The 25,035-nt window shown below is 32.1% G+C and overlaps 3 protein-coding genes across 6 annotated transcripts; 1 reads left to right on the forward strand and 2 right to left on the reverse strand.

The window, feature by feature from the left end:
• The first annotated feature begins 1,740 nt into the window (after positions 1-1,740).
• On the forward strand, positions 1,741-7,825 carry LOC120170472 (glucosidase 2 subunit beta-like). 3 transcript variants are annotated; one of them, XM_039178417.1, is made up of 16 exons: positions 1,741-1,883; positions 1,983-2,102; positions 2,184-2,279; positions 2,392-2,631; positions 3,602-3,831; positions 3,941-4,042; positions 4,142-4,261; positions 5,059-5,383; positions 5,466-5,570; positions 5,659-5,760; positions 5,852-5,909; positions 6,023-6,091; positions 6,844-6,931; positions 7,166-7,227; positions 7,314-7,365; positions 7,462-7,825. In XM_039178417.1, exons 1-16 carry the CDS (start codon positions 1,775-1,777, stop codon positions 7,522-7,524), a joined length of 1,941 nt encoding a protein of 646 aa, XP_039034348.1. In that variant the 5' UTR covers positions 1,741-1,774; the 3' UTR covers positions 7,525-7,825. The 3 variants fall into 3 exon arrangements, with proteins under 3 accessions (XP_039034348.1, XP_039034351.1, XP_039034349.1); XM_039178420.1 differs by having other exon boundaries at positions 5,062-5,383; XM_039178418.1 differs by having other exon boundaries at positions 3,944-4,042.
• Positions 7,826-11,090: 3,265 nt separating this feature from the next.
• On the reverse strand, positions 11,091-13,722 carry LOC120170475. Of its 2 annotated transcripts, XM_039178424.1 has the most exons (4): positions 13,341-13,720; positions 12,690-13,253; positions 12,525-12,617; positions 11,091-11,269 (listed from the first exon to the last, which is right to left on the reverse strand). In XM_039178424.1, exons 1-4 carry the CDS (start codon positions 13,443-13,445, stop codon positions 11,207-11,209), a joined length of 825 nt encoding a protein of 274 aa, XP_039034355.1. In that variant the 5' UTR covers positions 13,446-13,720; the 3' UTR covers positions 11,091-11,206. The 2 variants fall into 2 exon arrangements, with proteins under 2 accessions (XP_039034355.1, XP_039034354.1); XM_039178423.1 differs by lacking the exon at positions 11,091-11,269 and having other exon boundaries at positions 12,329-12,617; positions 13,341-13,722.
• A 1,894-nt stretch (positions 13,723-15,616) lies between these two features.
• On the reverse strand, positions 15,617-21,663 carry LOC120170474 (protein sym-1-like). The gene is made up of 8 exons (XM_039178422.1): positions 21,206-21,663; positions 20,166-20,253; positions 18,610-18,704; positions 17,793-17,865; positions 17,610-17,702; positions 17,409-17,495; positions 15,765-15,885; positions 15,617-15,706 (listed from the first exon to the last, which is right to left on the reverse strand). Exons 1-7 carry the CDS (start codon positions 21,565-21,567, stop codon positions 15,805-15,807), a joined length of 879 nt encoding a protein of 292 aa, XP_039034353.1. The 5' UTR covers positions 21,568-21,663; the 3' UTR covers positions 15,617-15,706; positions 15,765-15,804.
• Between the last annotated feature and the right edge of the window lie 3,372 nt (positions 21,664-25,035).

A 25,035-nucleotide genomic window follows, 5' to 3' on the forward strand; every position in this document is an offset into this window, starting at 1 on the left:
CTTGTTGTTTGGGTTTGGGCCTATCTCTTATATTGCTTTTAAAAATAGCATCATTTGCAAAGCATTTTATATTTATTTATAAAAGGTTTATATAATAGATAAGTAGGTAAAATATATATTTTTCATCTAAATATTTAAATTATTCTTTTATCAAAATAAATATATAAAATTATCTTAATGATTGAAATATTTATATTTATATTTATGTCAGATCGAATATAAATTTTATCTCAAATGACGGGTCAAATTTTCAACATGAATGAAAGTTTCTACACAAACTAACAAGAGGTCGGTTAGAAAAGCATGGTCTCCCTAGAACTTGTTCAACCATGAGCAGAGACGGACCTTTATGGGGCCAAGAGGAGCCTTGACCACAACCAATTATTTTTTTAAGTATTAATAAATATTAAAAAAATATTTTTTTAAAAAACAAAGAAAGAAAAATTTACCAGGCAACTGTATTTATAGAAAATGAAAATTATTTTAACTCCCACTATAATAAATTGCTAGGCCCGCCCCTGACTATGAGTAGGCATGCATACATGAACGACAGACACCAATGCCTTGATATTTTATCAAGTTCAAATTCCAAAGAAATGTATAGATGAGTATTCAATCAAATTGAGTCTATTTTTTTGAGATAATTAAGTTCACGAGTGTTATTTTATAACTAAAATTTCATTTGATTTTTTTGAAATCCAGTTTTGAGTTTTTCTTTAAATTTAATAGTAAATTGGTAATATTATTTAATAAATCAAATTACATCTAAAATTATAAAATATTTATAATGTTGTTTTTAAAAAGAGTTTTTTTAAGACAATTTATTGAGAAGAGTATAAAAGAGTCAAAAGAAATAATGATAAGAAAAAAAATTTACAAAAAGAATGCCAATCAAATGACTAAATTAAATGAAATATAACTAAAGTGTCAAAAAGGATAAATTTATTGTTAATAATAAAAATTGAAGCTACATAGGTATCCGATAATATTAATGGAGTATGTTATTTAAATTTAATCAAAAATAGATTTAAAATGAGAGAGTAATTGAAGAAATAAGGAATAAATTGAAAAAAAATAAGAAACTGATTTTCAAAAAAAAGATTTAAAGCTACGTAAGTATCAATCAAAATTAGACTTAAAATGAAAAAAAAAGAAATAAAGAATTCAAATATTAAATTATAAAACAGGCAAATTTGATTTTTTTGAATAGGTAAATTCGAATTCAAAAACCAAAATTGAAATTCGTATTAACTCTAAATAAAAAAAATTAAAATTTTCAAGTTAAATCGAGTGGTCACCCTTATAGAAATAAACCGCACCCACAAATCTCATTGTAACCTCCATTCAAAATGAATTTTTAACCTGATTAAAAAGAACTTAGATCGCTCAATTCTAACAATATATATCAAATTCATCCCTAAATAAGTATTAACATAATGAATTCATAATTTTAGATTTATACTGCTTGTAATTAAATATATTTAATCTTGAGCGGTAAATATTTTATTTATACAATATTCAAATTATCAGCCATAAAGTTAAAACAAAATAAAATATTTAAAACAAAATTATAATTATATTAGATTAATTATTCGAGTGATATTAGATTCTTACCAAACGATGTCGTTTCCTTCCCGAAAATCACGTCTTTCACATTTTAAGCCCTGACAAAGCCCCGTGACATATCCCTAGTTGGAAGCTGTTGAAGACGACTAGTATATTTCTCCGACTGGCTTTGTGAAAGCTTTTGATTGAGGTTTTTTGCATTAGAAAGATGAAATCATATTACATTTTCATTCTCCTTGTATTTTTCTTAGCTTCATTTCTTAGATCATCATCTTCCTATGCTCCTAAGCACCCTTTCCATGGAATTTCTCCTCAAGGTCTTTAACAATCTCTCCGTTTTTTTTAACGATCTTCCAATGAATTTCTCCTTGTATCGCTTACTTATGCTGATAATTGCTGATATGAATGATACCCAGATTTGAATTACTACAAATCATCATCGGATATCATTAAATGCAAAGACGGATCCGGGAAATTCTCCAAATCTCAGCTCAATGATGATTTCTGCGATTGTCCTGACGGCACAGATGAACCTGGTTTCCCCCCTTTTGATTTAATGGGTTCAACAGGGTATAAGCCATCTTCCTTATTTAACCTTCATTTTCTCTCTCTCATAGGTACATCCGCCTGCCCGGCTGCAAAATTCTACTGCCAAAATGCTGGACATGTTTCGCAATTCTTTTTTTCCTCTAGAGTCAATGATGGCATTTGCGGTAAGTTCACTTCATTAGTAGAAATTGGCTGATGTTATTTATTTGCAATAACGAACTCTTTTTTTGTATGTCCCCTTTGAATTGCTTTTTATTCACTGCACTTTATCTTCAGATTGTTGTGATGGGAGTGATGAGTATGATGGTAAAGTGAAGTGCCCCAATACGTGTTGGGAGGCTGGTAAAGTGGCTAGAGACAGGCTGATGAAAAAAATCAGTACTTATAAGGAGGGGATTACGTTGAGAGAGCAGGAAATTGAAGTGGCTAAAGTAGGTATAGCTAAAGATGAAGCAGAACTAGCAAAGCTTAAAAACGAGGAGAAATCATTGAAGGACATTGTTGAACAGCTTAAAGGTAACATTTTCTTCTGAAGATTCCTTCCTACTTGTCGTGTTATCATTGTGGATGTGACAATCTTGTACTTAAGTCTGATTTCGATTCCATGTGTATGTTGTTGAAGTGTTTTGTTTGTTTTTCTATTGTGGTTGTTTATGATGTGAGTTTTTTCATGACCAATGACGCTAAAATGTTATGTGAAGAAGGTAAGTTCTTTCATATGTGGCATGACATACGTTTACCTGAAACAACATTTTGTCCCCGAAGCTCATTGTGAAGAATGTTGTTGAAGTGTTTCGTTTCATTGTTTTTCTCATCTGTCTATTAAGTAAATAATCTCATGTGTAAATAGAAAATATCATCACAATACTAAATCCCAAATTTTGTATGGCCTTAATATGGTGTTTATGATTTTATAAGGTGTATTTATAAATTGCTCTCAATTCTAATAAAGTAAATCAGCATTTACTCTTACTACTAATGCATCAAAAATAAAATTTCAAAGATTTTACCTTCTTTGTTGTGACGGATTATTCATTAGGGTGCTAAACAATTGAATAATTCAAGTTAAAAGGTATTGAAAATGTGAAGTAGCTAGAAGCAGTCAACATTTTCTATTGTCTGACAACATGATATTATTTGTTCTGACTAAAACATCTTATATTATTCCTTTTCCAGACCATTTCAAGGACAATCCATAAAGAAATTGTGTTTTTCTTTTTTCATAAACCCATCTAGTGCTTTTACAGAGCTTAGTTGCAGGCTTTATATATCAAACAAACATTACAATTAAAACTATGCATTAAAGTTTTATATTTTTTCAAATTGCACCTGCATTTTATGCAATGTCGAGGGTTCAAATAATCAAGTTTTCATCCATGTTCTGTTAAAACTTTACCTAAGGGTCGACAAATTGTACCTACTTTTTCGTTATACCTGTTAATATTTGAGCTTATTGCAACATAATTGATTTGCTTACCTTGTATAGAACAAAAAGAACAAATAGAGAAGGCAGAGGAGAAAGAAAGGTTGCAAAAAGAGAAGGAAGAAAATGAGAAAAGAAAAGCTGAGGAAGCTTTAAGAGAAAATGGGAAAGCTGAGGAGGAAGGAAAGGTGGAAAATGAGAAAGTTGAGCAAGAAGCTAGCAGTGAAGACAAACACGAAGAAAGTACAGATGATGATAAAATTGGTAACATTGAGGATTCTTCTGTAAATGAGGTTGGTTAGGTTGTTTTTTTTAATTTTCTCTTGAATTATCTTTACATGAGTGCACATTTTATTACTTCTGTTTGTTTTTTTTATTGTTTTTGTCATTATTGACCTTTGGCAGGACCCTAAAGTAGATGTTAATGAGGGTGATCCATCAAACAAAGTTGAAAACAGTGATATTTCCAAAAACGAAGGAGTTCCTCTTAATAAGGGAGAGGAGGTATATTATAATGGTCATTTCTTTCACATATAACCTCCGGAATGCTTGTCTTTTCAAGTTCTATCTTAGACAATGGCATGTTCTTGCTTTGTTTTGTAGCATGTGTTAGAAAATAAGCATGAGTCTTCTTCACCAAGACACAATGATGATTCTGTGGTGTCACCTGAAGTTGATGAAGATGCCGGATGCAAAATACCACCTGGTGAAGACAAGAAAACAGTAATTTACTCTACTACTCAGCTTTCCTTTTTTGTCAAAAGCTTATAGGGATATTATGCTGTAATCTATTTAAGAAATTGTTGTCAGATTGGTCTTGAGGGATAAGCCTCGTTAAGTTGCTTTCCAGAAATAAGAAATTGAAGCATGTTGTTGGAAAAGTTCTATTGAATAGTTTATCTACTTACCCAAGGGTCATGGTTGCGCTATTTAAAATAATAAACAAAAATTGTATTAGAAGCAGGAGATTAGTGGTCTCAGAAATAACTCACAAAGGACAAAGAAAGATGAAATCATTAATTATGGTTTCAGAAGGAGGTATATAGTAAATTGTTAGCTGACATTTTGGTTTTAATTGTGAACATGTTATCCTGCACTGCTGCAAAACTTGTTTCTTTGAATTGTCTCTATGATAGAGTTGATGTAGAAGCAGGTTGATTCAAGATCCACTGTATCAGCTAATATGTTTGGTTATGTTCTAGATTCTATACTACTTCATACAAGTAGAAGCTTCTGTAATTTTCTGTTGTAGGGCTAAGAAAGGGTCTGAGATTGAGAATGAAAGGATGAAAATAAGCATGGGTAACATTTTTTTTTTCTGTTTTCAATATATGTGAATTATGAAGTACAGTTTTCTTTTAGGGCTTTTACTTCGGTACATTTTACTTCACCAGTGTATAGTTTTTAGAATAAGCAGCCGTACAAAGAGTTTCTCAATACTCTGCGCATGCACGAACTTGACAAGTTTCTGAGGTACTCTATCTTTCGTCATCGACGTAATTGCTCTCTGGTGTCTGCAGGAGAGTGATGCATCTGAAATTACAGAGGCATTGTCGAGGGAAGAGTTAGGTCGTCGTATTACTTCCCGTTGGACTGGGGAAAGTACTGAGAATCAAGGGGGAACAAAACATGATACTGATGAAAGCCATGAAGAAACTCATAAGGACGAACATGATGAGGAAGAATATGACAGCTATGCTTCTGATAGTGAGGAGGAGGAAACTGGAAAGTATGATGATAGTATAGATGATGTAGATGATGAACCGGATGAAGGTTATGAAGAGGAGAATCATGATGACTCAACCTCGTACAAATATGACACAGATGATGAATCTTACTTGTCAGGTGTGCAATTCTTTTCTGGTTGATATTTCATTTTAAGCCGGGATAATGCAATCACTAAGCTTATTCTTAAATATGTTGTTAGAAACAAGCTCCTCAAATAACCAGTCTTGGTTGGAGAAGATACAAAGAACGTTTAGGAATGTTCTTGATGCTGTTAATGTATTCAAAACTCCAGTGAATATATCAGGTATATGCTGAACTCCCACCGTTGTTTACTACTTAAAATTTAAGTGAGCATATGGAAATGAGCAACCTTTTATGTTTGACTTGTTCAGATGCAGCTCATATACGCAAGGAATATGATGCAGCCAGTGCCAAGTTGTCTAAAATACAATCTAGGATATCAAGTTTGACACAAAAGCTCAAACATGATTTTGGTATGTAGTAAACTCTTTTAGTGACTTAAGCGGTGAAAAAGAATTGTATTGCTTTGGCTTCAATAAACTGAAATTGTGTTTAATATTACAGGACCCAAGGAGGAGTTCTATGCGTTTTATGATCGTTGTTTTGAGATCAAGCAAAACAAGTTAAGAACCTGTTGCAGTACATACTCTGTTGCATAGATTGTCAAACAAAATTATTGCTATAATAATAATTTCCATTTATTTCACTTTTAATGACTGAGACCTTTGGCTTCAGGTATGTTTACAAAGTTTGCCCATACAAGCAAGCTTCTCAAGAGGAGGGCTACTCAAAAACCAATTTAGGGTAGGTTTCTTGCAATCATTTTGTTCTCTAATTGATATAAAGAAAAATATCTCATACATTTTTGACTCCATTATAGGGTTAAAGGGTTGACAAGTGTGGTATAAGGTATATTTATTAATATTAAAAAAATAACTAATTAATTAATAAATGCAATTTCTTAATCTTGCTTGTGGAGTTTAAAATTTTTCCGTCTAGACTATGGAAAACAATTTCTTGATAGAAACATTGTTTTTATATAGTGGAAAGTTAAGGTGTCATTTGGGATGAGAAGGGATAGAATGTACCATATGAAATCTATTTGCTTTTTCTCAACTGTGAGATTATCAAACCTTTTATTGTTACCATGGGAAGTCAATGCTAGAGCTGAATCTCTTAGCTTTCTAATCAATCATTGTTTGGAGAACTATTGATCTATTTACTCACCTGCTGCTTTGAATTCCTAGGATATATTGGGATCTGTTTGGAACTGTAGTTTTCCAGGTTGTAGCTAGTATGGTGATATCTTATTTGTGCATGTTTATTGTACATGCCTTGCAGTTCCCTTGCGCTGCTCATATGTGAAATCACACGTTTTGAGCTCCAACTCTCTAAATATAGGAAAAAACTCTGGAAAAATAAATGAAACCACCTATGTCAAACATGTGTGCATGGATGAATGCGTGTAGGATACCTTCATAATTCTCTTCAACTGAACATTTGCAAGTTTCATATTCACTGTACTTCTGTGGTTTTTTTTTGTTGGGTTATACTAGACGTTGGGACAAATTTGAGGACGGAAACAAGATGATGGTGTTTTCAAATGGAGATAAGTGTTGGAATGGCCCAGATCGAAGCATGAAGGTACTGTCCCGTTACATGGTTTTTCCATGTTCTGATTTGTTGTCGCTCAAATAACCCTTGTCTGCATATATTTTTCCAATGATCAGGGCTGTTAAATTTTGATATGGTTTTATTTTCCAATTTTATTTTGGACTATTACACGAGTGAGATGTAGGCAAAAGTAAGACGAGAATGAATACTGATGTTGACTATCAAATTGTTGTAATTGTTCTCTATAAAATGTCTTCCTTTCAGGTGAAATTAAGATGCGGCTTGAAAAACGAGATCACCGATGTTGATGAACCAAGCCGTTGCGAGTAAGATTCTCTCCCTTTCCATGTGTGTTGTGCGTCCATGCATGTGTGCACGTGTTGTTCTCCTAAAATTTAGTTTGTCATGGCAGATATGTAGCTATATTGTCCACCCCAGCTCTTTGCCTCAAAGATAAGCTGAAGGTAATAACCAGTAACTGTAATGAATTCGGTGATGCAATTCTCTTCTCTACTGCTTCGACATAATCTAATCGGTTTGGTAAATTTTAATTGTGATAGGAGCTGCAAGATAAACTAGATTTGTTGAACAAAGAACAACCTCGGGAACATGACGAACTTTGAGGAAACCAGATAGAAGATTCAGACAACGATTAGAGGATGTTGACTCCATAACAAATCTATCATTAGAACACGTATCAGTTCATTCCTAGTTAATGAAGAGATGTAGAATGTGGCCTTTTCGAGCTAGTAGTGAAGGATTTCAAGCAATATCTGAGGTAGCCTCCTGAATTTTTTTTTTCATATGGGAGTATTCTTCATGTTGCGGTTTTTATAGATGGATTGAGGTACGATTATGTTTGTTCGGTTGAGCTGAACTGATTATGGTAAAAAATGAATTGGTCCCGTGCCATGATTTTTCGAATTTCTGCATTTGAAAACCTATATGAATAGTAAGAGACAGCATTAATTTGAGTGACATATTGTATTTTTCTTATTGCTATATTATCGAGTTTATTTCTCAGCGATACTGGGGTTCGAAAGCAGCATTTAGTATGGATGTCGTATACATATGTTCTTTTGGTTGCTATGAACCGGGAATGTTGAACCTACACACCCGGATGTGAGTGCTTTGGGTATGGATATGGTCAACTTGTTCCAAGTTTTTCTATATGTTTAGAGGGATTTGGATGACCTTTTTTATTCATGTCTGAATATGAGTTTCACACATAGTGCTAAATAGCCATAGATTTAGAACTAGGGTTAGGCCTGTAAACGAACCGAACGCACACGAACGGAGGTATGTTCATGTTCATTCATTTAATAAATAAACGAATATAAACAAACAAATTTTTTTTTGTTCATGTTCGTTTATTAAGGAATATAACTTGTTCATGTTCGTTCATTTAATAAATAAATGAAAATAAACGAACACAAACATAAACGAACACGAACATAAATGAATACAACCATAAACGAATATAAACGTTGGAGACCCTACCTTCCATTGTTCTTTCATGAAAAATAGTCGACAATGCAAATCAACCAAATCTACAGTGATAAATAGCGAAAGAGCTGATTAGCAGTGATGAAATGTTTGAAGATATCAAATATTCCGATCGATCTTTTAAAGATATTAAATTATTCACACGACTTTAATTTAACGATATAACATTTATCTTAGTGGTCCATGATTACATATGAACAATCAATTTCCATTACGTTATTCTAATAAATTCACCGGCTAAAAGTTTTGTGACATCAATGTCAGACTTTAGTGAGATTTGTAATAATGGTTCTTTCCGTTGACAGAGTAGAAAATTTAACAGCATGAAGATTTCGAACGGTACAAATTGGACTACAAGGCAATAACATAGATCCGAAATCCCTTCGATGCTACATATCGTAACTGATATTATTGTTAAACCACCATTCAAAATTTTAACGTACCTAAAGTCTACTCCAACTAAAAGCCACACAAGAATTGTGAAAACAAAAGTTAATTGTCAAAGTGTATTTTCTACTTATTAATGGGTTCTTCCTAGAAACCTATTACTTCCGCTATTACACTCTTTTGCAGAAATTGCATAAAAACCTTTGTTTTGTTTTCTGGCAAATTCTATATATTTTTCTCTTTATTGATGCTCATATACTTTCGATTGTTACCTTTATCTTCCCATCTATTTCTAGAAATCAGTATGATGTTTTCTTGAGTTTTAGATGGGAAGATACTCGCAATAACTTTACATATAAACTAATAAGCCAAATAAAACAGAGAAAGAGATGAAAACATACCTATACAACTTCATATTGCACTATAATATAACTTGTTTTGAAACTTTCAACGATTGTCTCCACTCACTAGTGAATACTAGGGTTTGGGGAAAAAAAGGAGAATGAATATAGGTGCGAGGTGCCTCACAGGTTAACATATTAGATTTAATCTCCAAATAAAATTGGGTTAATTATAAAATTAGTCATCAGAATATCAGATTAATTAATATTTTTAAGATACTTACAAATTGGTAACCAAAATTGATTTAAGAAGATTGGGTTAAACATAAATGAATGAACATAAACGAACATAACCGAATGTTCACTGACGTAAATGAACGAACGAGACCTATGTTCATGTTCGTTCATTTAATTAAACGAACACAAAATCTTGTTCATTTTCGTTCATTTAATAAATAAACGCACATAAACGAACTTCCCGCCGCACGGTTCATGAACAGTTCGTTGAACGTTCAGTTCATTTACAGGTCTACCTAGGGTTAGTTTTGAATTATTTTGAGAAAAATATTATTTTTTAAAAAATATTCTTAAAAAGTTTGATTTAAAATTTAAATGTTTAGGATTATTGTAAAAAAAATATTTTAAAAAAGATAACTTTTTTTTTGTTTGATATTATGTTGTAAAATTTAAAATATATTAATTTATGTTATGTCTAGATTCATTGATATTATTTTTATACATATATTGTGATATGTTATTTATTCGAAATATTATTTTATTAAATTAATTAATATGATTTTTTAGTTCTGGATATAATTTTAAATATGTTAATATAGTTAAAATTTCAAATTATATAATAAATAAAATATAATGAATTATCTAATTCATTCAAATTTAATAATTTATAATTTTTAAATTTAAATATTAAACATTATTGTCAAAATATTTACAAATAAAATGATTGCTTTAGACTTTTCAAAAGATTTGAGAAACACTTTCGATATGAAAAGTTGAAAATTACGCATGTTATTTTAGTTTAAAAGTAATACAGAACCCGACCTATGCATTATTATCCAGCTGAAGTATGTTTATAATTTTAAAAAAATTTATTTTGTTGATTTAAAATATTTAATACTGATGTTAAAAAGTAGTATACACAGTTAAAATCTTTATTTTTTTGTTAAAAATAAAAAATATAACAAATAAATGAGAATGCTTTAATAATTTAATATATAAAATTATTCTTATGATCTGATCTTTTCAAAGGTTTGACTATTGATCAAATTAATCGATTGAACACTTTTAAATTCTAAATTTAGCAAAATACAAACAGACTGTTTCAAGTTTGATAGATCCGGTTGCCAAGAACAAAGGCATGAAAATATGCTAGGAAGACAAATTCTAAAATTTTAAGAGGAGATAAATTATTAAAATTTTAAGAGATGAAAATCGATTATCAATTGAGAATACAAAGAAAATATTTAAATTATATAAATTTTAAAAGTTTTAAAGGCTCGCCTCCCATTACAGTTTCCAGCTCCATGGCATTAGATGGACGGCTGCATTAGGCAAACGTGGTTTCATTACTTTCCTTTGGGTTAATCCGGAAAGTGATAAAAGCAAAATTAATGTTAATAGGACAAGTCGCCATTAAATAAACAATTCCACAACCTCATTTTAAACTCGATAGATTAGTTCAGTACATGAAAAATAAAAATGGAATGGGTTTTTGGATTCCAAAGAAGTTGAAGAATGTTTAGCAAAATTGCCCAAAACAGCAAAGACGGCACAATCCTGACTGTTACATCTCATTTACAACTCTACACCTCTTAGCTAAGAGACCAACCTTGGCTTCTACCACCATCATATCTCTATATAACCAAGTCACTACTTATCTCAATTATATAAACGACTCTTTCTTACAGGGTTTCAACACACCGTTCGCCGCTTTTTTCTTTCTAACTCGAAGCCCTTCAGCTACACCCTGCCGAAAGAATGACAAAGTAGGAACCTGTACAAATCCCACTCCCACCAAGCCGAAAAAAATTTAAGCAAAGTGATAATGATAAACTCAATTTTTCACGGATATCGTGCTCAGATTCAAACACTGAGGCAATTTTGTAGCATTCTCCTCCTGTAGTGGTTGAGTTCAGAAGGCAAAGGCACCGAACAGGGTGATCGACTGGTAATTGGGAAAATATAATACTAACTATAAACCAATAAGTAGCACAGAAAACCCACATTAAGTATGCTATGAAGAGATGAAGAATGCTATTAACAGCTTCCATATCCAAGTTGATGAAGAAATAGGTTTAAGGACACCAATGTCGTAGACAACAGATCCATGGAAAACGGACAAGAAAAGCAGAACCCATGCAAGTAACTCACTGCCTTCCAAACTTGAAGACTTTTTCAACCGGTTAGAGATACATACTTTAATTATAGCTTTTTCAATATATCTCTCCTATAATACATTTTCACTTTTTCAGTCCTGAATAGGGAATGGAGAAATACTAGTGATAGGTTACGAGCACTGGATGTTTATTAATTGATTTATTTACTTTTTGGTTTCTCCTGATGCAAAATAGAGATCAGATGAAGGGATTAAATAAGCCATTAAAAATGGTAAAGTACACCAGAGGTCATTGAACTATGCTAAAATGATCATTTTGGTCACTGAACTTTCAAAAGTTACAAAATGGTCATTGGATTTTTGAATTGTTATAAAACGTTCATTGCGACATTATAAATTTATAATTAATTGCAAAAGTTCAAGAAATTTAATGATCATTTTGTATTTCAATAAAACTTAATGACCATTTTGTATCTTTTAAAAGTTCAATGACCAAAACAATCATTTTAGTTTAGTTCAGTGACCTCTGGTGTACTTTACCCTAAGAAAATGAAAGAATAAACCATACATTACAAATAGGATAAAAGAAGCACAATCACCAGAAACACAACACTCTAAACTTATGTAGGATAGAGCCAAAAAGAAAAGTAAAGCACTTTTACCAGAGAAATGAAAAGAAAAAAAAACAGTGAAATCATATCAGATATAGGCCAGAATCTGAAATTTCATTTGCATTATTGGTAATCAAAATCTAGTTCCTTTTTGAAGTTGACAATCAAGGTAGGTAATGCCAATAAATTTCAACAAATATCACCAAATAAGCAGAAAGCTTCCCTATATAAACATTAGCCAAACAACTAAATGACCCCCATATTATATTACTATATAAATCAAAATCAAAATCAAAATCCACATAAAAGTCAGAGTGACTTATTTCTTAATTGAGCAGTCTGTAAGAGCTACTGGACCTATTGCTAAAAGGAAAAAAAAAAGTGTAAATCGGAAAGTCGAAGGAAAAGAACGGATAGATGCTTACATCGATAACCTGAATAGTCGTAACAGGTGATGGCTTTAGGAGAGAAGTTTCAGCATCAGGAGCAGATCCACTTCCACCAATTCCATCATGATCCTGCAAAAACGAAAATTAAAAATGAGGACAAAAAGCAATAGGTATGGAATAACAAATGAGCTACATCTATACCAGAAGAAAAATTCTATTGTGTTGCTGACGATCCTCAAAGAGAGAAGAGTAATAAGGAGGATCATAAATGGCGCCTCCTAAAGCTTCATCGGATTCATTTTGAGGGCACTGTCTAAGTAAGGCATTTGAGGGAGTTGAAGGGGTTAAAAATCCATTTCTCAAATCAAAATCAGGGTCTCTTATATCGGCACCACCGCTTACATACGAAACCCCAAACCTATATATTTGAAACCACAAGAGAGAAAACCATAGTCTCACGAAACACCCCACTATCTCCATCGCAAGCGTTAATCTTACCGAGAAAATGAACAACATTCCGCGACTCTCCCCTTCTCCTTCCCCATCGCCGTTGCTCTCTTTCGACATGTTCCAAATATCGTGGGCGAAGAGGACGAACCATGAAATGTCGAGCAAAATGGCGCAAAAGAGCAAAACGGCGTAAGCTCGGCCTAAGCTTTGACTGCCACTCTCGATTGCGACCAAAGCGAAAAAGGCTATGCCCAAATTGGCCAACAACACACCGTTGTACAATGCGCCGAGGGATCCGGTCAAGGCGCACCCAATCTGAATCAATAAAAAAAAGATTATGCATAAAGCAACCCGACAAATGGTAAATTAGGGTTAGAATACACACGGAGGAAGTGGAATTACTTGGATGTAAATGAGGATGACTGCCACATACAGAAGCTTATCACAATCATGAAGACAAGCTTGAATCGCATCTCTCAGATTCAGAGAGCAACAACAAATCATCATCTGCTGCAATTCATCCAAATTTTGATTGCCCCTCCAAAACCAACAGCAATCTAATAAAAAACGAACTGTTTCTTTCGTTCTTTCTTGCGTCTGATTTGGGCTTTTGCAAGGCTACATCGAAATCAAACAAATAAATCGAAATTCAAGAAATAAAAAAAATGATCGAACACACTGAATGCTTCAACTCGTTTCCTTCTCTCCTTACTGTTATTTTTCTTTAAAAAAAATTAATTTTGTTTATGTATTTTCTGATTTCCCAGGTTGACGAATGAATAACGATTTAGGTGTAAATCAATGCTGAAGCCTGAAACAGGCCTTCATGCATAGCAATTCTTTATTTATTTCCTTTTCTGAATTATTTTATTTGTAATTATTAAATATATATTTTTTTCAAATAATTTCTTTATGTTACAATTTAGTTTTTGTTTTTTTGTTTTTTTACATCCAATTAAATTTTTATATTTCAAAATTTTATTATTTCACTTCTTCAGTTAACGTTGATTGTTAAATCTAATAATTGTTTTTAGATTATTTGATAATATCACGATATTGTCAAGTAAAAATATGATTCAAATTTAGAAAAAATCCATCTGATATGATTTTTAAATAAAAATTCACACCTGATCCAACACACACTCATGTATTTCTTTTATTAAATACATTATAAATCTAATTTAGAAAATATAAAGAGAGGAGAGTATTATTGTAATTATTTCTAGATATACGTGGATAATTATACTATCTTAGGTTAGATAAAAAAAATTCACCTAAACTCAACTGAACTCGGCTTTATCCTTAAAAAATATGACTCAACCTTATTAGATCAAATTAGATGAAAACTGGTTGGATTCAAATCTCATATTCATCCCTAATTACAATGTACCACATGATAATAATATATCAAAATATTGTTAAAATTTATATATCAAAATTAATTAAAAACCTTAATTGATTCAATTTCTAGATTCCAACGCTTAACTAACTAGATACAAAATATTAGGAGCGTAACCCCCCCCCCCAAGTTTTAAAAGTATTATACACCCTTGAGATAAAAAAAAATATGTTTAGATAAAATCATTATAAAACAAATATATCTTGACCTACGTACTACATGATGGGATTTGAACATAAAAGTTAAATATCTCAACGTCTTAACCTTATCATTGAATAACATATCTATTTTTTATAGACATAATATCGAAAAATACTTGACTAAATGATTATTTTTATTCATAAATTTCTAAATATTTTAATCTTATTCTTTTTTAGAGCATTTAACCCCCTCAATGTTACATTTTCAGAGTAAAAAAAGTTTATATTATAGAACGTTGATCATTTGTTAATTAGCAGTTTTCATACAATCCTTTTACCTTAAATAAAACATTGACGACCAAAGTACTTCAAAAAGGAGAAAAAATAAATATTAAAACGAATATTTAATCCAAACATCAAGAACATTTTTTTTGTCATTATGATTTTTTATAACACATATAGGATATAAAATTAGTTTCTAAAACTTATTTTAAATATATAACACTAAAATTTTAAAGCTATTTTTATATCATTAAGCATTTTACATTCAATCTAATTTATTCAAAAAATTATATTAACCTGAATGTTTTAGTTTTAATGATTTTTTATTGGTAACTTGAATTTCAATTCAAATTCAATCAAGTTCATAAATAAAAATCAAACTACTAAAAGCCATTAAATTCGACTAGACTATACACGTACACAAATTCACTTCTAAAAAATTAAGTTCAATCCTCATATTTAACTTCAAACTCAAGTATGTATACTTAAAATTAGACTCAACTCGACTATACTTGTTTAGACATTCACTTCTAATAAAATTTAAGTTCAATTCTCATATTTAACTTCAAACTCAAGTATGTATACTTAAAATTCGACTCGACTCGACTAAACTTGTTTAGACGTTCACTTCTAATAAAATTTAAGTTCAATTCTCATATTTAACTTCAAACTCAAGTAAGTATACTCGAGTTTGAGTTGGTTTTTAATACTAATAAGATTTATATTAAAGAACCTCGATCGTAAACTACTCGAATCAAACTTTAGAATGCTTAACCAGACTTGCTTGATAACTTGAATTACTCGAGCGTAACTCAGTAATGACTAAATCAAATTCAATTTTTTCTTTATCTGAATATCTGAATCGAAATAACTTGCCAAGTAAAGACAATCCTAGGATAATTGAATTTAGTAAACATTACAAAAGAGTGTAATCCAAATCATTATCTGAAAAATTATAACACAACTGAATGAAATCAACCAACTCATGCATGCATTCTATCATCACAACCAATACAATTATTGAACTTGGAACTCAAGCAATCATTTACCTGGTTAGTATCTCTTTGTGAGCTTTAAATGAGAGAATCACATTCCAAACTACAGCAATGAAATTCGCAGCAAGGACCTGAAAAGTATCGAACCATCGACGATGCAGTTAGACCTCGTAAAGGAAATAGACCGTCCAAAAAAGAGTTGTTTGTCAAGCATTACCCACCTCTGGTTTTTAATTCAAGTGCACCAAAGGCCACTGAACTTTCAAAAATTACAAAATGATCATTAAATTGATCAAACTATAACAAAAATGATTACTGCAACATTATACTAAAGTGTAAACGTTCGATAAATTTAATGATCATTTTGTAACTTTTGAAAGTTTAGTGACTAAAACAATCATTTGAACATAGTTCAGTGGCTTCTGATGCACTTCATCCTTTTAATTCTTACCATAAAGCAAATGTAGAAAATAGGTTATGGGAATGAATCAAGCAAATAAAGAACCCAAACCAAGATAACAAACAAGCATATGACAAATCAATACATTCGGCTTCGCGGGACCATCAAGATCAAAATGAGTACAAAGTTGTTTTAGGACAATGTGAATACTACCCCCATATCATGAGAACAAACCCGAATGAACCGAACACATCCCATATCATGAGAACAAACCCGAATGAACCGAACACATCGAGAAATTTTTTTCGTAGTTTCTGTACTGAAACCACTAACATTAGTCAGTATAATTAGCACATTAATCCTATGTATTGTTTAAAAAATAACAATCTCGATACGAGCATATGAGGTGTAAAACAATTCATTTTGGACAAGTCATTGACTTTTCAGATAGGATCCGGCATTTCGAGTCAAGATGTCTAATTGTTTTACCCCTCCTATGCTTAATATCAAAACTGCTTAAAAAGTTCTCTTCTAACACAGAACTAAATGCTACCACAAATAATACAAGCATTTTAGTAGGTTGATGTTATGTTCTACATATTTAACAGGCTAATCATGTCAATATCGAGTTATAAAAATCTCAGACCATACAAAACTGCACGTTTAGGGGTGTTCAAAGTTCGGTTTTAACCGAATTGACTGACTGAACCAAAGTTTTTTTTCAGTTAATTAGTCGGTTAGTTTTAGGTTCGGTTGGTTAACAGTTAATGATTTTTCCAAGTTTAGGTTATCGGTTCGAAATCAATTAATTAACTGAATTAACAAAATTATTAAATGTTTAATATATTACTTAGCCTTAGGAGTGTTTAAACTTCAGTTTTAACCAAAAAATATTAAATATATAATATATATTATTTATAAATTTTTGTTAATTCGGTGAACATACTGAATTAACCTAACTTTGTTCGGTTCAATTAAAAAATTTGGTTCGGTGAACGGTTAAAAAGGAAAAAGAATTTGGTTAATGAATTTTAGATAGTTCAGTTTGATCGGTTAACCAAACCGACCGTTTGAACACCCTTATGCACGTTATGTTGCGAGTTAATAACCCTATCGAGTTTGTATTCAACACTAGTGATAAAATAACCTGGTAGGAAGCTTTTTCTTCCTCACTTCACAAATTCTAAATCATCCAAACGAGGTTAAAATGATAATAGCAATAAATTCCGATGAATTAAAAAAAAAAAAGATTACCTGGAACTGTTGTGGGACAAACCGAAAGTTAAGAAACTGGAAAGGTATCCATAGCTGCCAATTCGCGACAACAGCAGAAAACCACTCCTACAGGGTCAAGTTTTCTATGAATGTGAGAGAGAGAATGCAAAGTAGGGAAAATCGATATAAACAATGCATGAATGTTTTAAGGTTAGAGATGTGCCCATCAATTAAGATAACCTGTTGAAGTTTGGGTACAACTTGCGACGGCCTTCCTTCCAGTGCCGTCAACGTCGATAAGAAAACTCCGATAAAGATAGGAGCAAAAATAAACTGCAATGTGTTGCATAAAATTAGCATAAACTCTTAAACTGATTGAACTAATAGAAATTTTCTACAGATTTAGTAAGAAAGATAGTTCACCTGATCCAGCAAAAGCCGCAAGAAAGCACCTGATGCTCCAGGTAATTTAACGAAGTTACTTAGATTTAAATACCTGCAAAATTACCATGTGTATATAAGAAAAAGGAAATATAATCTCACGTGCAAAAAAAATCATTTTAAACTAAAATAAGTATTAGATTTTTATGACCCGAATACTGTTAGATCTGGCACGAAAAGTTCGTGTTGCATCTCACTAGGTGAAAGAAATAAAATAGAGAGAAAAAATAGGGTATCCGTAGTGGTATGGACATTGCCGCACATATTGAATCCGTACAGGACTATACTTCTATTATTAAACATTAATCAAGACTAGAAAACCTGGTTGGAGTATATTTCTTGCTATGCAAGTTTCCTCTTTAATAAAGTAATTATAGATAGATATTAAGGATAACAATAAGCATGATTATATATTGAGGATAAGAATTAGAAGTTAGTCAATTAAGCCTTAAATCCGCACATAGCACAATTCTCTTGTATTCTTGTTATTTTCGACATTAGTTAAATTTCTACTCCGTATAGTATAACAATAAGCATGGCTCCATCATGAACAGTCCAGAAACATAATAAATAGTAGAGAATTTTGCATATGATGCGTAATCCCAAGGATACAAGTCGTTCGCTTATGAAGACATCGGATTTTAGAAAGCAAGCAAAGATTGGAATTCAGAAACTAACAAACCATTAATAAAACACAACAAAGAACTAGAGATTCGCTGAAGAATCAAGTAGGCGAGTGAACAAAACAACTATAAGCATATAACCAATTTAAACACACAGAACTGATCATGAAGCTTACCAGAAGTGCAATGAAGGACCTACTAACACCAAACCCAGTAGAGTAAATATAAATGTCCTTTTCAAGTCGAGGGACGGCACTCGGTCAATCGCAAGCTGAAGTCAAGATTTTCGAAGTTAAGTCATGCCTAACATTGCATTAATAATAGAAGATACAATAATCGATGGTTAAACCAAGAGATTTATAACTGGAAAATAGCAAACTACAAATGCCTTAACAATAAGGGGGTGTTTGGTTCAGGTAATCTGAGATTACTGGGGAATGGAATCTCATTCCCCCGTTTGGTTGGCCAACATTCCCAGCCCCCGATAATCTTTTATTACCAACAGTGATATTTTGGTGGTATATTACCGGGAATGTGATTACCCCTTTCCTTAGGTATTATTGGATTGCCGGCGTTTTGGACTAAAATGCCCTTAAAAATATTTTTTTTTTTCAAAAATATCCTTATTCCGTCGTTGAATAAAAAAAATTATACGAATGTTAAATTACAAATTTATCCTTAAACTATTTTAGATTTACAAAAAAAATCTATAATTAGAATTTTATATGAAGTTCAGGGGTTAAAATAAAATTTTACTCTTTCATTAAACCTATTTATCTTTTCAATTTTGTAAAAAAAATTATATAAATTTTATGAATTTAAAATTTTTAAAGAAAATATATAAATTAATTATAGTAAAATTATATTAGAATTCAACTTGTTAAAAAAACAAATATATATAATAAGGACAATTTGGTAAAATATACATTCCAATAATCTTTTATTCCTTTAACCAAACACGGTAATCTTACATTCCTGCTAAACCAACCAAACACAAAATACAACATTCACAGTAATCTTATTCCCACCGGTAATCCCATTCCCACTGATAATCTTATATTCCGTGAACAAAACGCACCCTAAAGAATACAATAAAACAAGGAAAAGCCAACTAAAGATCTTCGACTTGAACTATTTAATTTTCGAAAACCGACATAAAACCCGAGACTGAAAAGAAACGAGCCTACCGAAGTTCCCAACTGAACTTCCATGACTGGACATCAAAAGGAAAGCTTTGGCATTAGGACTAGCTTAAGGTCACATACATCCTCAATTATGAGCCAATTGCAGTGTTCTTAATGTTTCGAAAGAAGAACAAAACAGGAGATAAATCCTTTTAGATTATTGCAGCCGGCTATAATTCTGTAATTTTTGGCTTTAACTCTTATCAAACTGTTAAACTTGTCATTTGTTACAAAACCGAAATCATATGAACACAACCGAAATAGATTGAATCATTGAAAAAAGAAATAGATATTCTATTTCATCTTTATAAATCATCAAACCCTCATTGTCATTTCAGGCTTTGAAAGCACAAGTACCGTACTGCCTGTCGATAATTCGTTATTTTGGACAAATATTGCACTTCGGATTGAAAAAAGAAAAGCAACCATTTTGTTTGTTAAAAAAGAAAAGAAAATCAAGTGCAATTAGAAAACCAGATGGAAAACCAGGAAGGAGGAGATTACTCATAGTGCATTGACATTCTAAATGGAACATAGAAGAAACGTACCTGGCAAATCAAATCGCCAACGAGAGTCAAAAGTGCAGATGTCACAGCTTTTGTCAACACAGGATGTTTTGCTAGAAGACCCAAATACCTATTAAATAACTTTAGCAAATCAAATTCGAGGGGGGAATGCACAGCACATTACAAAAATAAATACTTTAGCATACTAGTCCAGAAAAAGGTTCCATAACACCATAACAAACACATTGCTCGACCGGCATTCACAAGAAGTAAATGTTCTAAGAAACCATTGAAAATTATTCATAAATGACAGAGTATCATACCTCGAAGCAATTAGCATAAGCCAATATTTGAAGAACTCAAATCTAACAGAGAATATAACAGAATATAAAATCTACTCGCCAAGTGTCCTAAATCATATACATAGGCAACCGGAGTCTTGTGTATGTACCTGTATAAGGGGGTAAATGATTTGGGTTTGAACGATTGTTTGTTTATTTTTCAAGGTGTTCATATTCGGTTCGTGTTTGTTTAAATTTTTAATATCTCGTTCGTGTTTGTTTGTTTATTTTAGAATGTGTTCATTTTTGGTCCGTTTGATGTTCGTCAACATATTTATTTATATGTTCAAAAATGTTAACTAAACAAACAAACAAAATTAAATAAAACAAAAGCAATTAAATAAAACTTAGGCTCCTTAAGCTCCACAATAGAACTCCAAAATTCATTACCTTCAACAATATTTAAAATGTAAAAACAAAAATAAAAATAACTAGGTAAAGGAGCTTATAAACTAGTCAATAAACTAGATTTCAAATGAATTTGTTCGTCAATATAAACAAATCAAAAACACATTTATTCTCGTTCATTTATTAAGTAAATATTCAGATTTTATTTATACTCCTATATGTGTATCTAAACTTAGGCAAACCCAATAATGACTTTAGGCACTTATGAGTTCAGATGATAGTATCCAAACATCCATCAATTTGAAGAAGAGAAAAGGAGATTGCGAAATGATATTTATACCTTTTAAAAAAAAAAAGAAAAAAGAAAAAGAAGGCAGGGCTTTAGTTAACTACCATGAAAGAAAGGAACAACCGCCACCTCCTCCACTACCATCGGCGCCTTCACCTTTTCCACCAGAATTCCCATCACCGGAGCCTCCAAACCCACCGCTTCCACGGGACCCGCCGTCCGAAACTGCTGAAACCCGTAAATAATCGAAACCCACCAGCCCAGCTGCTCCCGTTTTGCGAGCACCCCATTCATTAAACACAGCTCGATGACTGGACCTGGAAACACATGGATAGGAACAGCCCTTGGACTCTCTGACGGGGAACCTAGTGCCGGCCGCAGAAAGGCACAAGGTTTTTGAAGAAAAACTCGTGAAACGGTACACGTGAGTGAATCTACGGGTAAGTAACGAGAATTTTAGAGCCATGTTTGTCACTGGCACACGGACTGAGTTGGGAAACTCGGTGATTCTATTGTTTATGCTTTTGGCTATGCTGCCCTGTTGTAGTTGGAAGGAGTAGGATAGGCGAGCTAAGTAAAGCAGAGTGCCCTCGTTAGTCCATTTTAACCCGAGTCGGCGAATCTGCATAATATTTTGGGCAAACTACATTCTAAATCAGTCAACTATTAATCAAATTACAAACGGATCACTTGTTTAGAAGTTACAATTTAGTGTCTCGATTGTAATATTATTACAAACATGTTACTTCATCGATAAAATTAAAACAAATTTAGCTTTATATAATAATAATTTCATTATTTATATATTTTATTAATTTAACCACAATTTAAAATAATTTAGTACATCTAAATTTTTATATTATTCTTTTATTAATTTAATCATTTTTTACAATACTATTAAACCAGGTGAGTCCACCAGATTATTACAGTAATTGGATAATTGGATTACACTATAAAACAAGAAGTTGCTGGTAAAAGCCTTTCATTAATGAATATTAACCAATTATATGATTGAATAAGTTCTGCTGGCTGCCTTAGGTCATCTCCAGCCCTCATCTCTATTATAAAACATCTCTATCTCTACTCTAAAGATGAAACAATAATTCATCTCTAGAACTATCTCTACATATAATAACAAAAACAAAAAAATTACAAAAAAAATTAGCAGTCGCCACAATGCAACTACAAAGTGGCGATGGGCTGGAGCATAGGATCATCTCAAAAGTGGAGATCTTCGCCACTCCAGCGATGCGCTGGAGATCGACTTATCAAAGTACATGTGTAGCAAAACTGTGTCATAGTGACAAGATTATTTGACGATCAATACAACCCGTACTTTGTGCTTTGAATATTGGATTAAAATCCATAATTATGAATCTATATTTTTAATGTATATTATTATCATAAAATATGACATAAATTGAGTGATCAATTATGTTATAAAGTCATAAAATATTAGAAGTGTCATGGAAATAAAAGTGTAGATATCATTAAAGTTGTATTTATAATCCAATGAGAGGCATAATTGTAAGTACAAACAATAACTGATAGGGTTATGGTCCAAAAAATAAATCATCTCGTATTTTCTCTTATCCCGTCAGAGAGTTTATGTTTAATTCTCTTGGAAGATCACAACCAAGACAATCTTCAAGATCTCAACCTTCTGGATAATATTCAACAATGGATTCAGATACGATTTAAAAAATCTAGTTTATTTTATTCTTGATGATTTAGCATGACTATATCCGGTTGTTTTCATATTTATTATGATTTGATTCTAATAAGTGGTATCATTGCGTTGTCATGTTGAATCATTGAGAATCAATAGGTTTTAAAGTTTATGTTTGAAAGGATTAAAAATTTCGTATAAAATTTTGGTGTTGTTCTTATAAATTCTAATCCTATAATTAAGGGTTATTAATTGTGATTATTACAGTGTTATTTACTATTCATAATCGAGCATTGAAGTTTCAATTTTTATAATTTGATTGCTTGCCGTGATATTCAATTGGGTGCTATATCGTAATTGTTCGGAAATCAATTGCGTTTGTTGTCCAACTATTGGATTCAGCTTTGAAATTTGCATGACAATTGTGGGGAAAGTTTGTTTATTGATTAAATTGCTAATCTGTATCATTGATAAACCTTTTGATTGTGGGTCATAATTAGTATTGAGGAGATGTTTAACATCTGCAGCGTTAATAGCATTAATAGGGGAAAACAAATTTAAGGTAAAAAATTGTTCTTGTTTTCCGGGTTCTAATTACTTGTTTGATGCTTATTTACTTTTGCTTCGGATTCCTTTGAAATTGAGAGCAAAAAAAGGGGTAAAGTATAGTAATGGTCATTGAACTTTTCTAAAGCTTTCAATTAGATCCCCAACTTTTAAAACTTGCAATATAGTCCTCCAACATTTAGTCTATTTACAATTAGTATTGACGACTGTGTTGCACGTTTTAAAAGTTGTGGGACCTAAATACAAGAGCATGAAAAGTTCAGTGACTATATTAAAAATATACTAACGGCAGTGTAACGGCGTCGAACGACCAGTTACATCGGGGACCATATTGCAAATGGACTAAATGTTGGAGGATTGTATTATAAATTTTAAAAGTTGGGGCTCCTAAATGAAAGCTTTAGAAAAGTTCAGTGACCATTACTATATTTTACCCCAAAAAATATGGTTTTTACTTTGTAACATCTTAATTTAGGGGTTAAATTTAAGAAATTATAAAGCGGAAAATTTAATTGGTATTTTTAGAAGAAGTTGAGGATTAAATTGTAAAATCGTAAAGTTTGTAGACCGTTTTATAAAGTGTAGGAAATTTAGTGGCTAAACTCATGGTTTAACCATTTTTATTATGAGTTGAATTATAAACCTCTCCCGCGCGCACGTTCTCATATTTTCCAGTTTTTCCTTCTCTAACAACCCTCCTTTCAATTCAGATCTACTCACCGTATGACCTCCGATCGATGAACCGAAACCACCATCATGTTCGTTATTAACCGAGGAATAAAACCCTTCAAACCTTTCGTTGTGAATCATCGTCGTTCGTCGTTAATTTCAGTCGAAAGAATCGTCGGTAATAACTCGATTTCAGTTGGTTTTTCGTCGATTCACGACGATCCGATCATCCGTTTACGACACCTCCCGCACCATTGTGTTCCTTGCATCGTTCCGAGTCTACCGGTGTCTTCCGTTTCTCCGTCGTCGCCAGCGCATAGAGGGGTGAGACCATCAAAGTTTCCGACGTTTCGGAATCGAGCTCTCCGCCGTTCAAAATTGTGAACCGAGCTTGGTAAGTATTTCAAAATGCCTTAAAATAATTTTTAGGAATTTTCCGACACCGTGTTACTGTTCACGCGTCGCACGCGCCACCCCCAAGAGTTGGCATCGTCTGGGTGTTAATTTTGTAACTAATTTCTGTTTGGGTGTTATTTGTGTAAAATTCGGGTGTTAGTTTTGTAAATATTTGCAGAAGATGGCTAATTTTGTAATTAATTTATGTTAGAGTGATATTTATGTAAAATGGTCGAATGTTAACCGTTGACCACAGTTGACCATAACTTTGATCGGTGTTGACCGGGCATTAAACGACCTTTGACTTTGACCGAGTATACCTATCCTGAAGTTTTTCGACGTTCCAAATCCGATTCCGCAGTCCGTTTTTAAAATTCAGACATGAAGGCCTTGAAATTGCCAGTCAAACCCGTTTACTTTGATTTTGACCGAAAAGTCATCTTTTATGTTTTGACGTCCCGAATCTATTTTTGGGGTCCGTTTCGCCAAACTCGAACCCGGTAAGCTGTTTTTGACTGATTTATCACCCGATTCGATCTGTTTTTCGGAATTAAGCTCTGTTTTTTTTTTATGTAATTTATGCTGATATGTATCTGAGGAATTATTGGAAGATGATTTCAAGATTGGGGGAGT

The sequence above is a fragment of the Hibiscus syriacus genome, unplaced genomic scaffold (genome assembly GCF_006381635.1).
Source record: "Hibiscus syriacus cultivar Baekdansim isolate YM2019G1 unplaced genomic scaffold, ASM638163v2 tig00111779_pilon, whole genome shotgun sequence".
NCBI lineage: Eukaryota > Viridiplantae > Streptophyta > Magnoliopsida > Malvales > Malvaceae > Hibiscus > Hibiscus syriacus.